This window comes from Ammospiza nelsoni, chromosome 1 (genome assembly GCF_027579445.1).
Source record: "Ammospiza nelsoni isolate bAmmNel1 chromosome 1, bAmmNel1.pri, whole genome shotgun sequence".
NCBI classification, from domain to species: domain Eukaryota; kingdom Metazoa; phylum Chordata; class Aves; order Passeriformes; family Passerellidae; genus Ammospiza; species Ammospiza nelsoni.
Window position 1 is genome coordinate 52,729,717 of NC_080633.1, and position 16,741 is coordinate 52,746,457.

General features: G+C 42.5%; 1 protein-coding gene across 3 annotated transcripts in view; it reads right to left on the bottom strand.

The window, feature by feature from the left end:
* Positions 1 to 12,699: 12,699 nt before the first annotated feature.
* The window catches only part of BLVRA (biliverdin reductase A), a 29,545-nt gene continuing 25,503 nt past the window's right edge, over positions 12,700 to 16,741 (bottom strand). For all 3 annotated transcript variants that reach the window (XM_059473448.1, XM_059473457.1, XM_059473468.1), the window contains exon 7: positions 12,700 to 15,902. In XM_059473448.1, coding sequence (XP_059329431.1) covers positions 15,629 to 15,902 — 274 coding nt within the window. In that variant the 3' untranslated portion in view covers positions 12,700 to 15,628. The remainder of the gene's footprint in view (positions 15,903 to 16,741) is intronic.

Sequence of the window (16,741 nt, forward strand, 5' to 3'; positions counted from 1 at the left end):
AATTCCAGGGACTGGGTATCTACAACTTCTCTCTGCAACCTCTTCCAGTGTTTCACCACAGAAAATAATCACAGAAAAGAATTTCCTCCTTATGTCTCATCTAAAGCCATTCCCCCTTGTCCTGCCACTACAGGCCCTTGTAGAAAGTCTCTCTCCAGCTCTCTTTAGGTACAGGAAGGCTGTTCCAAGGCCTCCTTGGAGCCTTCCCTTTTTCAGGATGAAAAATCAGCTCTCTCAGCCTGTTCTCAGAGGAGAGAGGTTTCAGCCCTCTGGGAGTTTTGTGGCCCTACTTTGGATGTGCTCCAGCAGGTCCATGTCCTTCTCATGTTGGGGGTCCTAGAGCTGGATGCAGCACTCAGGGTGGGGTTCCTCTCACAAGAGTAGAGGAACAAAATCCCCTCCCTGGCCACACTGCTGTGGATGCAGCCCAGGACACAGCTGGATTTCTGGGCTGCAAGTTCACATTGGGTCATGTCAACCAACTCCCCCAACTCCTTCTCCCCAGGGCTGCTCTCAATCCTTTTTCTGCCCAGCTTATTTGTGCTTGGGATTGCCCAAGCCAGGTGTAGGACCTAGCACTTGGGCCTGTAGTCCATGAAGTTCATTCAGGTCCATCTCTCAGGTCCAGGTCCCTCTGGATGGCATTATTCCCTCCCTCCAGTGTGCTGACTGCACCACACAGCTCAGTGTCATCAGCAAACTTGCTGAGGGTGTGCTTGATCCCATTGTACACGTCACTGACAAAGGTGTTATACAGTCCCAGTATTTGGCCCCTGAGGAACAGCACTCATCACTGCTCTCCACACAATATTTCACTCTCCTGCCCAACCATGTCACCCATACTTTCCCTCTCCTCTTCCAAACCCAGCTCTAGATTCTCTGAAAGGAGAACAGACCCCCTTCTCCTTTCTTCTCTGAGATGTCCTCTAAGGTTTGCTTTCTCATCTTGTACTTAGTTCGCTGAGCCCTTTCCTCACTCATGCTCAGCTCTTTTCAAGCCTTTTGGTGCTGCAAGGCCAGCCAAGACATTCAGTACCTCATATTCAGAAGCATCGACTTTATCAGTCTCAAAAAGATATTAAGCATAGTTTCTCAAAGGCTGAGTCACTGTTCCACTGACACTATTTCACCTCCACCCATACTTGGACAGCTCATTTAACAAACAAGTGACCATTTTGCTCTACTGACACCAACAGAGAGCTATAGGGCACAACCATCAGAAGAAGGAGGTATTCTGATGGCAATATCAGCTCAGTACAGCATTTTGCAGCTCTTTTGATTTAGAAACCCCACATGTTCTAATAGCACTGAATGTTTCATGTGCTTTGTTGGTCTTGTTTCATCTCTAAGTCCCTTCTGCAAACTTTAACTTTGTGCTTCAACAAACAGCACTAAGAGGGATATTAAAAGTCAGTCCAACTTGAACTTACATATTGCTACAGCAATTACAAACGAACTTGCACAAACTGAGTAAACAGACTCTGAATTTATTGTAAGACAAAGATAACAAGCAAAATTATGCCAGCAAGAGCAGGCAGTATGCCAGTTTAAGATATGAATGATGTTTGGAGGATATGCCATCTATATTAAAAAAAAACTGGATTCACAAGTTAAAAAAAATCTGTAAAAACAAACGTAATTCAGTGGATTAAACCAGACATTCCATTCTACTAGCATTCCTGGGTTGTTTCCATTCAACAAAGAGGTTTAATCCAGTTGTATTTGTTGAATGTGTTTCCATTCAACAAAGAGGTTTAATCCAGGTGTAAAATATACAGGTATTACCTGTTTGAAGTGTCAGAGCAGAATGTGGTGCTCTTAACACTAGCATTTGCTATTCCAAACCCAGGATGGTTCCTGGAATTGCATGTAACTTGAAATAGGATCAATAATTTCAGACTTACATACTGCAGGGGAAGCATGCTGGACTGCAAGAAAAACTTTCTTTTCGTGTGACAAGTGCAAAAAATTGAGTTTGCCAATCCATGATGTCCTTGTTTTGCATGGAGCTTTGAGATGTCACCTTTACAGCCAGTCAGGGTCAGGATGAACCATGACTGTGTCTCTGAGGATGGAAGTTCAGCCTGTGGGCTGCATTCCCGACAAGGCTGGTACAGTGAACTCAAATTAAGTTAGCAGGCGGGAAACATGGCTACCATACCTAAATTCTGACATTGCCTAAGGCTGAAATAGCACAGCTCAGGAGGTGAGGAGGTTTAAGTAGCATTGGACACATCTCTTCTCCCAGGAAAAGTAACTTAGCACCATCCAGGTTTACCTAGCTTTGGAATGGCTCTTCTTGGTCATGATTTCTAGTGGCATGCTGGTAATATCAGTCACAAAACCCATGCTTCAAGGGGAGATTCGTTCCCCTCTGCTCTTTGCTGCTGAAGATTGCATCATCCCTAAGGCACCATCAAGTTGCTTCTTGCTCTTCTAATCTCTCCCCAGCCACATGCTCTTCCAGTTTCTCCAAAGCTCTGCTGATTCAGAGTAGCAATGCAGATGGAGGAATACTTCCCTGGGGAGAAGAGTCTGCTCCCAGCTTGGAAGCAGCTAATTTTCAGATGGCCTTTTTCCCACACAAAGAAGGAGCATCCATTCTGCCCCTTCCTGCCCCCTTGCTTCTGTATAACAAAATAAGAATTAATAAATAAAGATAATGGATATAATCCTTGTTCTGGCTGAACCTTCTTGTAAAACACAGTGAACTGTTGCACTCAGGGAGTGAAATCAACAGCAGATTTGTATTTCAAGCAATATTACACATGTTAATTCTCCTATTTTTTCCCTTTGTTTTACAAATGTTACATATGCTTGTTTTAAACAAAACAGCTTTCACATTTAGGAGAATTTTAACATTTTTTTTTATTTCCATTTTCAGAAAAAACTTTTTCACAGAAATCCACCTGAGTGCCACAGCTACCTAGGAAGTTTATAGTATTTAGGTGATTCTTCAGGTTTCCTGTCCTTCTACTCCTATTCCTGAGGGAAACTGTGCCCATAAATGAACATCCCAAAGATCCTAATGTGAGCCCCCACACTGAGTCTTCAAAACTAGGGACTCCTCCCAGACAAAATAACTATAGCTGAGGCTTCTTTACTTAACCCAACACAAAAAACCACAAGTATGAGGAACTACAGGTAAGCACCACTCCTACATCTAACACATTATGAGCCATTTGGAAGGTATTGCATAGCTCCAGCCAGCCCCAGTCTGCAGAGGAAATATTTTTCTCACAAGTGTCAGAGGATTTGCTTTCTGTCCTTCCCTTCAGTGCAGCTTTGGCACAAGAAATGCTCCTTCACTAAACAAGGGTTCAGAGGAGAGCTCCCAAACCTGTCCTGGGCTCGACCTGGCTGACTGAAGAGATGGAAAACCTTTCCTTCCTCTCCCAAGTTCTCTGCTGGCTGCTGGGTGTTAGGATGGAGAGGAGCCTGTGGCAGCTGGCCCATGTTAGCCACAGGGGAGGGCACAGCTGGACACAACCCATGGGGTGATGCCAAGCAGTGACAGGCCAGGAGGGAAGCACTGGGCAGAGGGGGTTAAGAGAGGCAGACATCTGAATGAAAGAAGTCAGCTTAATCTCAGAGAAACAGAAGGGCAGGAGAGTTAGAAATCCTTGATGCCACAGTCACTTAACAGAATATAAACATATGGTTAAGAGAATATTTATCTTTAGTCATGAATGAATACATAGGTTGCATATATATTTAAAAGCATGTACTGCCAGTTTCCAAAGCAAGATAAATTGTCTCCCTGATTTCCACTTTTGCTTAGCCTGGGTGACAAAGGCAGGAAACATTTTTACATCCCTTCCCTCTGCCAAATTCTAGCTACCATTTCTCTTGATTACCATCAGAACCAGAAAGAGTCTGTGAAGGCTTTTAGGAACCCATGCCTTCCCCACCTTCTGGCCATGCTCACTGCTTGGCTCCTCCTCTCCTCCATCAGGTGAGCAACAGGAAAGTTGTCATACTTCAAGAACAGCAACTCCTTCAGAAAAAGAATATTAACTGCAGTTTCCCAGTCTACGAAATTAAACCCTTCACTTACTCTATACATTTTCTCACTGCATAAACCTGGACCACAACTGCAGTCAAAGCCAGCCACATAAACACCTCACTGCCCAGCTCCACACTCAGCTCCTCACCTGTCGCAGCAATGGTCCCCAGAGAGGCAATAAGTTACCTAAACTCCATGATTCACAGAAGGCAAATCAATAATCTTTATCAAGAAACCCATTGCTCTTTTATATCCTAGTTTGTTACAGGTGGACTCAACTGGTCCTCCAATCCAAACACCATCACCATTAGCTAATTAAGAAACCACCATTTGGTAAATAAATCTCCATAACACATTCCACATGTTCACAATGCAGCAAGTTAAGAATTGTTTCTCATTCTTTTCTCTGATCTTCTCACAGACTTTTCCAGCACAATACCTGGGAAAGTTGTCTGTTGCTCTCTCTGAACAGAGAGCTGCTGCCACACTCACCAGTGCCAGATTAATTGTCATGTCCTAGATCTGGTTTCCATCAAGATGACTTCCCTGTGTGGCTGAAGGAACCTTGAAGTAATTGCCAGTTGTGGTTAAGAGGGAATAGACCAAAGTTATGTTTCATCTGTGATAGTGCCTTTCTTTCCTACTATGCAGGACACATTCATTTTCTCCAGGTAAGTATTTCCATGTGTTGGCTGTGTGGACATCTTGCACAGAACCTCTAAAAGCTCTACAACTTCTCTGGAAGCAGTGGAAATATCCCAAATACACCAAGACTCCAGTATCTCACTTTGGAGTTAGGGACACAGGGGAAAATATGATGGGGCCAAAATTCAGAGTTTGGGCTATCACTGAGGTGACTCTTCTGAATTTTCCATCTCTTTGCATAGCTGGAAACCAACAAATTTGAGTTTAATACTAGACACATGACAGGCTACTCCCATATAATGGTTTGAGTTGTCAGGGAACTTAAAAGATTATCTAATTTATATATATATTGATCAAGCTACAAATTAATAATATATTGATATTTTAAAATTGATATCAATATTGATATCTGAAAGTATCAGATATTGATATCTGAAAATTTGGATTTAATTAAGACAAATCACTTCAATGTAAATAGCAGGTTTTAAATCTGTTGAATATGTAGTCGTACCTACTTTTGAGACCCGAATTGAACTGCATCAATGGAGAACTACTGACAAAAACACAAATAACTTCTGTGTAAAACTTACATTTCACTTTTACTTATTGCCTGTTACTATGCAAGATAGAATACAAGGAATGTTCATATACCTACAGTGTATGTGATAGCATTTTATTGTTTTAGAACAAATGACATTTTTTATTTACTGAGCTATCAATATTTCACTTGTGATTTGCTTTGGATGGCACGTGGACTATTCTAATTTATAACAGCAGTAACATAAAACTGTATTTGTAAGCCCAGACCTGAAGAACCAAGCAAGTATTTCTGCTTCTTAAACTTCATTTGTTAGTTACTGCTTAGTCATTGTTTGGAGGAAACTGTATTGAAATAAATACAGTAAAATGAAAAAAACATTCTGTGAGAAGTTAGAGCTATAGAAACCTATTTTACTAATTCAAAAATTCTGGCCCGAGTCATTTTGCCAAGAGCTTGCCCCAGTTTCAGCAACTTTATCTTAAACTTAGATGGAAAAGATGCATTGCTTTATTGGTTGGTTTTATCACATTATTTTATTTTACTTCCATAAACTACAGGCATTGCATTTTAATTTCAAATGCAATTTTAGCCAAATTTAAATTCTACATCTTTTTTATGTTTGGGTTTTGTTTTCAATTTAAAATCTGACTTTAGTACTATTGTATTGTAGTATTTTTTTCTGCCACCCCTGAAACTCTTACAATGAGCTGCCTTGAAAAAATGACATCTCACATGGTGTTGCTCAATCCCGGAAATGCACTTTTCAATTTCCAAATAGAGCTTTTATTTTATTTTTTGTTTCATTTAATAGGAATATTTCCTGACAGTCATAAAATCTGCATTGAAAGGCAAAAACCTATCCTGTGAGATGTTTGTTCTGCCTGACTCAGAGTGATCTGAGGAAAAGAAGAAAAACCCAGATCAGTTGTAAATGAGGCAAAGTGTTACTTTGCAGTTTAGAGACCTCAATCACTATTCAAACACACTTTCCAAGCCTGCAAAAATTGGTCAGAAATTCTGTTTTCTCCCAGTCTGGGAAAAAATCCATTCTGGAGCCACAAAATGGAATTACACTCTTGCCAGCTCTGCCCCAGACGTGCTCAGGTTGGCCTTTATTCGCTGTGTGTTTATTCTGTGACAGCCAGACAAATGACATGGTTCCACTGCTGCATCAACACGCCACTACTGAACACCTCCCTTGAATAAATCCCACTCCTGGATGCTACTGGGACCAATTTTGTTGCACCTCCAATCAACAGATGTCCCTCCAGCTTTGCTTTTCTTTTTTGCTGTGACAGGTTAATGGCACAGCTTCTCTGAGAGGGTCTTAGAAGGAGCTCAGATAGACAAGTATCAGCTCAAGAGGATCTCTGTTTTGCATTTAGAAGAAAGTGGGTGAGATGTAGTACATTTTGATGTTGTTACCCTTTGTATTCTTTTTGCACAGTTAAGGATTCCTATGTGAGGCTTTCGCTATGTGAAAACTGTTTGCTTTAGTCTGAATAAACTGAACAGTCAAAAAGAAAATAGCTGCAAGACATCATTTAAAACAAATCTGTTCCCTGACATGAATAGCCAAAATCAGACAGGCAGATTAAACTGTGATTATTTAACGCATTAAGAACCAGTGGGATATGTTCACAGGACTGAGTCTGAGTTGTTGATATAAATTAGTTTGTGTCCTGAATTTCCAAGAGATCAGAGCTGCATTAATAGCAAGACATTACACCGGCAGTAATAGCTGCCTGACTATGATTTACTGCAGTTTTCTGCCTAATAAACAAGCCTGAACATACTCAGGGACCAGAGCATTGTGAGTGAGATCTTCTTATAAGCTGTTGCAAACTGAATATGAATGCAGAAAAAAATCCTTTCAGCTGCATATGCAGAGGATAGATGAACCCTATGGAGTATCTTACTGAGGCAACTAAGAGTGGAGGTAAAATTCCCCTACCTTTTCTTTATTGGAATTATTTAGTTTTCACTTTTTTATCCTTTTCCCATACATCTCTATTGTAGCAACTCATCACTTTCCAGAAGCACTGGTTTCACCTTTGTTCTGGGGCTGGCAACTCAAATGTACAAAATACTCATGAAGAAAGAGAGAGGTCTACATACAATGGAGTAAGAAAATAGTGAGGTTTGCATTGACTATTTTGTCATATTTGTGATGCTACAGATCAAATTCCAATGCTTCCCCAAGGGAGCTGGTAGATTGTTGGACTTTCCTGAGGCAGCAGCACGGCTGTCCAGTCCCATGCAGCCAGTCACGGCATCGCTGCTTCCTTCAGAAGGTGACTTTAGCACAGCTATGCGAAAGAAAATGTACAAATCCTGCTGTTCAAAGGGTGACAAGAAGAAGCCAAACTGACTGTGACCAGCCCAATCCTATACTGTGTCCAGAGCTTCACTCCATGTGGAAATTTCTAAGTTCTCCACTCCAGGATTTCCAAAGCCATGGGACAAGCCCTTACTACTACAGATCACACGATAGGAACTTAACAGGCAGGAAAAGAGAGCACAGTGTCCAGGTGAAACCCTGCTCCTGGGTGGGCTTCCTCCATCACTCTCCATACTCCCACAGTGAGGCACAGCTCCCACACAGAGCAGCAAAAGGCAGGCATGGTGCTGGACCTTCCCTTGTGCTGCTCTCCCATCTCACCTCCTTTCCAAAACCCAGATGGTGCTGTGGGCTGGCAAGAAGGAGCCTCTTGAAATAGATGCTAAAAGGAATGTGGCTCTTTGCTACAATTCAAAAGAAGGCAAGCTATGTTTGAGGAAGGTGTGTACAAGGTAAGAGACAAAGGGAGCCTTCCTCTACCAGATTTCCCTTTGTGACTGGTGTCAACCACCTTCAGGGACACTTGGCTCCTTTGAAACTACTTCTGTGGGACATCAAGGGGAAGATCAAGAGCTTGGAACGTGAGTCCACCTTTCAACCTTGTTGAGGGGGTGCTGGTGAAGTGGTGACTGAGATTGACTGCTCAGCCTTCTCCCTCCTCCCTCCACAACAGGCTCCATCCCTCCCACTGTTGGCCAGATTTTGGGTGGAGAATTACTGCTGCCTGTTCCTTTCTTCACAGCCCTCTGTTGATCCTCTTGCTAATCACCTCAGGGCCACACCTTCAAATACTGGAAAAGGGCAAATACTGCAGCAGCACAGCACGCCTGGAGGAAGCTCAACAGTTAAAGCAGTAGAAGATGAAAGCACCACAGTTGCATAGAGGCAGCCTGGCCGGGACAAGCAGTGGGTGCTTGGTGGTCCTGCCCAAATAAATGTGTGCCATGTTGCACCCTAAAATACCACAGCCACACTCTGCCATGCACAGGGCTGAATTTCTGAGAGCACTGAATTTCTGAGAGCATCCTGCAAAAGGATTTGGAAGCAACAAAATGAAGGCATAGAATGGAAAAAAAAAAAAAGGTTGAGTCCACTTGGGCTATACAAATGCCTATTATTTTCACTCTGATAAGTGAAATCAAGGACATTCCAAAATGATTCATGAGCATGTAACCTGGCTACAGCTGACAATGCCTGTGCCTTGGCAGGCTGGGATGACAGACTGAAAGATGAGCTCCTAATAAAATCAAGCTCAAAAGCAAATGTAGAGAAAGCTGTAATGGCTGATAATTTAATACAGAGAAACAAGATATAAACAGCACACAGGAGTGCTCTGGTGTGCAGTTATGACCTACATGGTCATGTAATAAAACAGGTACCTGTAATAAAGCAGATATGAGCAACAGTCTCATGGGCCCAGAGAGGTGAGGGTACAACAGCAGGATGTGCTATTACAAGAGATGCAAACCTTAGAACACAGCAGGTTTGCAGCAGAGGTGGGTTGCACTGTGCAGAGCAAAAAGCACGCCTGGTGAGAGGCAAGGTGTGCACAAAGACCCACAGATAAACCCATTCTGCCTGAGTTCAATGCAGCTGGAATAGCAGGCAAGATCAGCCATACAGGTAGAAACAGGAACACAGATATTTTGGATTTTACCATAGGTCAAAATAAGATAAAGATGATGATAGTTCATTTGTAACTCTACACCTTAACAGTTCTTAAAGAAATTTCTATAACATTTGGAGTCGGGAGACAAATAGGTTTCGGCATAGTAAAAGAAAAGGTCTAAAGATGAACACTGTCTATGTGAACAAAATTAGTAATTAAAATAGTCCCCATATGCAAAAAATGCAATATTAATGACAGGATAATGTCAGCATCCAGGACTTTTCTATAATAAATGTGCATTTTGTTTCAGTACTAGAAAGAAAAGGCTTAAAACTGCTGAACTCAATAACAAATCCACCAGTGGTGGAATTCATAAAATGAAAACTCACATCAGAGGGAACTGAGAGAAGGGATACTGATTAATTTAAAAACTCACCAAGTCTTTGCAAAGCCATGTTATCTACAAGTACTGCTTATAATAAGGGCCAGAATAAAGGAGAGATGACAACTAACAAGGGAATTGCATAGTTTCTAAAAGGTGGAGGAGCCCTTGATGTAGGTGAGAGGAAGAGAGAGACAGGAGATATAAACAGCCCCTTGAAGTGTCACACAGGAGGAGGATACTGCTGCCTACTCAGACTGGGACACCAGCAATAAATCCTGGCATCAAATAAAAAACCCAAATGCTGCCAGAGCACTGCTTCCCGAATTGTTGGAAGACACTATTTTAATTAGAACTATATTTGAATTGCAGACAACATTTGAATTATGTAAGAAAAAAGAGCTAATGGTTCACTCACAGCTTTCTACTAATACAGAGATTTATCCTGTCTGTTTCTGGGGTGTTTTAGAACTCCCAAAAGACAGAATATTCACAAAGGGACATTATTTCAGACAATATTATTGGTATTGTTATTATTATCATTATTATTATTGTTGTTACTGTTATTATTATTGTTAATCTGTCAAGTTTGTCTGGAATTTCTGCTAATGATTAATTTAACATTTTAAAATTACTTTAACTTATTTGTTACTCAAATAACACCCATGCACAGAACATCAGAAAGCCATAATTTGTTAATTACTTATTCACTGTCTTGAGGCAATCTAGCTGTTTTAGAGTCATGTTCCTGGATTCTTTGTAGGTTGACTTTATCAGGGAAAAGGGTTGACTCACTGGAGGTCAGGCAGGATGGCACAGTACACCAGGTGTGGTAAACAGGAACTCCAGAAGGCAGGTTGTACCAGCAGCAGCAGCTAAATCAGAAAGGCAGCTCACACACAACATGATCTAAGATTCCCTGAGTAAGAAGTTTTAGAAAAGCTTTTTGAAGTAGTAACCTAGATGAAGTGATTTTTATTAGATCAGGATACATTTATTTTTATAAGTTTTAGCATGCATTTCTGCAGGCTACTATTCAGATCTTCTGATGATGGTAATTTTATTTAAATTGTTAGTTTTAAATTTCTCTGCTTATTGACCTGCATGTAGCTGGGCTCCAGTAAGGTGTGTTAATTGCCAAGATGTGGAAGCCAAGCATTAAACCTGGGGCTTTGTAACTGGTAACACCACAATGGTCCCTGCAGCTTTGTTGCCATCACAATGCAGCAGCCCTGTCACTTATGTCATGTTCAAGGGTGAGAGAAAAGCTGTCTGTTTTACTCAGGTTGGCTCACTAAGAAAGCAGAAAGCACAGGCTGGGAGCTGTGTTTCAGTTCCCTTTGCAGCCCAGAAGTGTAAACTGGAGGAAGTTACTGCTGATGCTGCTAAGGCCAGGAGCCAAAAGAGTGCTTCAAGTGAGCTGTGGGTGTGTTTCCCTGGCCTGGTGAGTTAGCCCAGTGCTGCACTTGGGCCACTCAGCTCTGCTGAGAAGCTGTGCACATCTGGTCAGATGAAATTACATTGCAAGCCAGCCCTTGTGCTAACAGAGGTAGCTCAGCCAGAGTGGCTCCAGTGTTTTGTATTGGTCCAAATTGTACTGCATGGACATCTTCTGTTTTCCCATCTCAGGGCTTGGTTCTTCTGGATTAGGCATGAAGTCTGCTACTGATAATACCTCTGCTACATCCCTGCTTTAAACAAAAATTCTCATGGGTTTCCCAACAGAGTCCTGTAACTATTTAATTCAGCCTCTACAAATAGCAGCTTACAGCACTTGAAGCTAACCAAATATCTCTCTATCTCTGTCAAAAACTAGGGTTATTATCTTACTGGAGATCCTTAGCTTCCTGGTGTTGTGTTTTATTACTGTTGCACAGAGCACATCACATGCCTCAGGGCGCAGTAAGTGCTGCTGCACGAATTACATCAGCATAGAGCGCTGCCAGTTTCCCTTTGGTGCATCACTCACCTGCAAACTGGGAGGATGTCCAAGGCCCTGGATCATACTGCACACCTGAAGGAGTCCAACATCTTGAATGACAGCTGAAAATAGCTGTACGCTTCAGTCTTTACCACCTTGACCCCTCTGCAAACTGCTGGAGGAGCTGCAATCCAAGCTCAGCCCTGCAGTTTCACTCAGATGCCATTCTGAACATGCTATTCCTTTTAAAAAGCTGGTTTTGATGCAGTAGGACCATTTGAAAAGCAGCCCCAGTCTGCACAGCTGCCAGCCCTGGCCTTCCCCCTTCCTTGTCCCTCTGATCTGCTCAGGGTAAGGTTCCAATGATGTCCTCCTCATAAATAATCCCAGCTCAAGCAGCTCCTGTGGAGTCCCCTGGTATTTTTTGCCCTCCCCCTGATCCCACCTCCCATGTTCCCATACTGTTCCTGATAACCCTAAGTAATCACAAAGTTAAATCAGACCCTGTTCCCAGGACCCACAGAACAAGCTCTCAGGTTGATCCCAGAATGATACTCATCTCTCCATCTCAGCCAGAACTTTTTGCACAGCTTTCCAGCTCCTCATACCAATATCTAGTTTCTTTGCTTTTTGGAAATTTTCCATCCCCATGACCTCTAGCCCTCTGAGAAGGGCTTTGGGTCAAACCACTGTTTCCAGGTTTCAGCTAGCTTGCTGCAGTTAGTGATTCCACACCTCTCCTCTGCCAGAGTCAGTCTCCAGCCTCTGTCAGGAAAGGAACATCTCCACGTGGGAGCATTGTGCATCATAGCACTTCCCAGGAAAACTCACAGCACCAGGCAGTAAACAAGGTTCCTGCAAAGGAATCCTAGAGTGTTCCACAGGAGTAGGGTGATTTCCAGCAGAATGAGTAGAAAATCAGATGTATCTAAAGAATGGAATACAACTGCTCATGTCATATCTTATACTTGCCTTTCCATACCTCTGTGTCTCTGAAACTGTCTGGGTTCAGGAATTTTGTGGGAGAGCTCATAAGGTGAGGTAAGGTCACAAATCCTACCACACCTATATGCAGAACTTTGAAATAGGAGAAGGAGGCAACTGAGGTCTTTGGGATGTTATCACAGCCTGTAGACCCTGGCAGGATTTCACAGGCCTTGAGGAGTGAAAAGGGAAAAGGGCCAGTTGCAACAGAGCCACTTTCAGCACAGGCAATGGGAACTGCTAATGAAGGACAAAGGGAACAAAAAAGAATTATTACCAGCTCCAGTATTTTATTGGTGAGTTAAACATCTGGTTAAACAATGCATACATTTGGAACTAGACATCCAGTAGCTCCCACATACAAACAACCACGGTACCTTGGCAAATTCACAGGGCAGAAGGAAAAGCCATTTAAAGGATGCAGGCTCCCAGGAGCAGGACAGGCAGTAGTAGGTAAGGTCAGCTGGAAGGAATGGGAGGGGAATGAAGGAGTGTGGGATATCCAAGCTCTAGGCATCTGCCTTCCCTAGCTCAAATTAACCAGCTGATTTCCCCACGTGCTCTCTACAGAAGCAAGCTTCTCCAGAGGACAATTCACTGCACAATTTTATACTGCTGCTCTACACAGCTCCCATGAATTTGTTTCCTAGGGAAATACTGCTCTCACCAGCAATTGCAGAGCATGCTCAGGGAGATGTGCTGACTAATTCTGATGCCTAGAGATGTGTGAATCTCCTTTCCCTTTTCCCTCTCTCCACAGCTACCCATTATGAGTTAGCATGTAAACAAGTGGCATTCACCCCATATTCACAGATCAGGAGTTTGTCAAGGAACAGGAACTTTCACTGGCTGTCATACCTAGCAGACACACACAGAAGATTCTAATTCATTCCAATCCCAATTTTTGTTTGTGTTTTGCCAAAAATCCACTTTTCTCCCTCACAGAGCATCAGATCTGCCCATGCCATATCCAACACAGCAGCACCTTGTGAATGCTCAGTAAGGTATCCATTTGGGTGGACAAGCACAGATCTGCCTGCAGAAATCTGCTGCCAGCTCACATGGGTCTCAATCCATTGAAGGCAACACAAGAATTTTCATTGATTGTAACAGATAGGGTAGATTTAAACAAATGTCACATGCAGAATTCATTCACACATCAAGCTCCAGTCATTGCTAAAATCTGACTGATTTGAGAGAAAATTGTACAGATTTTTCTTTCTTGTTTCCAGCAGACTGAATTGTATCCAACTCCTGAATGAACATTTACCCAAACGAAGACGTAATTGTCAATATTGACTAGCTGCAATTATGTATACATTCACAACATATAAGCTCCCTTATTAAAAAATTGCCCAAATGATAAAATAGAAAAAAAAATACTATTTTGGTTTGAAAGAACAATTGCACAGACTGAAGTTGGCTTCTATATTAATACAGCACCAGCAGATGCTCTAATTAGAAAGTAGAAGGCAACCAGAGGAATTGTTAATAGCACTGTGCAGTGCTTAGGCTTCTAAAACTAAAATGCTTCTTTAGGGAAGCAATAATGCTTTCATATGTGATCCTGTGACTACACTAAAAATGCTAAAGACCCATTCCCACAGGTGTCATATGCAATAACCTGGGCTGGTTTTGGCTGGGGTAGAGCTAATTTGATTCAGAGCAGCTGACATGGGGCTGTGCTTTGGATTCTGCTGGAAACAGTGTTGATAACACAGGGATGGTTTCGTTATTGCTGTGTTTGCACAGCCTCAAGGCCTTTCCTGCTTCTCACCCCATCCTACAAACAAGAAGGCTGGGGGTGCACAAGAATTTGGGAGTGGGCACAGCCAGGACAGCTGACCACAAAGCAGTATTCCATACCTTTTGGCATATAAAGCTGGGGAAGGAGAATGAAGGGGGGACATTCAGAGTGATGATGCTTGTTTTCCCAAGTAGCTGTGGTGTGTGATGTAGCTCTGATTTCCTGGGAGTGGCTGAACACCTGCCTGCACTGAATGAATTCCCTGTTTTGCTGTGCTTGCACGTGCAGCTTTTGCTTTATCTGTTAAAGTGTCATTATCTCAACCCACCTTTTTTCCCCCCCTCACTATTACCTTGCTGATTTTCTCCCCCACCCCACTGAAGTACAACAAGCAAGCAGCTGCCTGGCGCTTAGCTGCCAGCTGGGGTTAAACCACGACATAAACACATGGATGTATTTGCAAATTGCTGTTTTCTACAATGCTATTCTAAATTCATCACTACTCCCAATTAATTTCTCTGTTTCCAGGACTGCATTAGTGATTTTCTTTTCTTAAATGCAAAATATTTATTATTTTTTGCTATGATCCACTCCCATGCTGAATTAGAACACAAAGGAAGGAGAATAATATGCTGCTTCCAGTACAAAACCAAAAATATTTAGGTTCGGTAGAGAGCAGGCAGGCAATGCATTAGTTCAATGCATGTTTCTCATCTCTGCTGGGAAAAGATTTCTACATCGGCACAGGGCACCAGAGAAACTAAATGAAATCAACATGTCTCTACCAAGAGACAAGATTCTTCTTCTATTCTGGTTTGATACCAATACAGATTTAATTTGACCATAGTTGACCTCTAGTGTGAAAACCAGCCACCCCAAAAAAACCCAAAAAACACACAAACCACCCCCTCCCAATACCTAACAGGCAAGACTAGTAATTAGAGCAAACACACAGAACTATTCAGGGCAATTGGGAGAAAGGTCAAGACTGTGGTGGCACAAGTTCTGTATTTCAAGTAAAGAGGTGGAAAACTGAACTGGAACTTCATTCTCAAAAATAGTACATGAATACTGTTGAGACATTTCATTTCCAGATATATCTGGAATGGGGGGACGGACCTTGGGAGAGAGAATTATATATAGTATTTACAGTCCTGCAGGATCTACTGTCAGGGATATTCCCAGCTGAATCACAGCAAAGCTTCTGTTGCTATGTTCCTAACTACCTGAAAGGACAGGGATGCATCAGAGCAGAGGAATTGCTTTGCTCTGGTGCAAACCAGAAGGCACAGGTTATTGCCCAGACTCTCCCAGAACACCTGGAGAGCCCAGGAATCACAAGTACTCAAAAAGAAGGTAATGAAACAGAAATAGCAACTGCTTGATGACAACTGTGAGTTCTAGCCCTACAGCTTTTCTGTCTGCCATGTTCTTCCTTCCCTAAGAGCAGTCTCAGGAATAGATTTTCTCTGGCTCCTCACAGTACTGCTGGATCACCTCGGCAAGGTCAAGACACCGCAAAATTCGCCATTTCTCAGCAGCCAGCTCCTCCTTGGAGACCTGGCCCAGCAGTTTCTTGGCAAAGAGGTTCTGATCCTGCATGAAAAGGCCCACGGAAGACCTTGGGGCTTCAGGGAAGTTCTCCAGGCAACCACTTGTGAAGCAGAAGTTGATTTTCTTTTCACGTCTCATCCCTGGTCCTCTTTCTTCAATCCAAGTCAAGGGTCTAGTGCGAAGGAGCAGAGAAAAACTATTAATTAAGAAATTGAATCAACAATTCTAATTCATTTGTGTTGTTTTCTTAGTATTTACAGAAAATACTCTGATAAATGCAACATTTTTGAATATCAATTATTGCATACTTAGGCAATGTGTCCTGACCAACATGCCTTGTGGTTATAGAGCTCAACAGCAGGTAACAGTCTTAACTCTGCCACTGTTTCATGCCATGACTTTCAGCACACCGTCTAGGCTCTGTCCAGCTTTGTTTTCCCTATGCACAAAGTGAAGCAAGCAACATCAAGCCAAATCGTAAGGAAGAGGGAAGTTTGTGGGCTGTTTGTGGACTTGGATGAAAAGTGCAGTTAAATGTCCAAATATTTTGTACATAATTCAGTCACAGCTAAACTCAAAAGGCCCTCAAAGTCTAGTTATGCCTCCAGCAAGAACAGATTTAAGTCACACGGGTACATAATGATGACCCAGGTGCTACTATGTGAGCTGAACCCCAGCGAACAAATTCACTGACACAGACACATGTGTCCATGCTCTCTGAACTCTTAAAATTTTTCATTCTCATCACTGGGAGCATTGTGCTGATCCTAAAATTATACCTACACAGACTCTCAAGCAGGCCTTTCTTAATCAGAACAGAGTCCTGTCTTACACCAACACAATAGCACAGTTCCCAAACCAAGCCTGGTGGTATTGGCTATTGACTTGCATAGCTCACACCTTCCTTCCCAAATTCCCCTCTTGGCTGAGAGAAAGGAGCCATGGGACATGCTGTGCCACTTCAGGGGTCTTAACAGACTCCTAGACCCAACACTGCAATGCCTTTGAGGA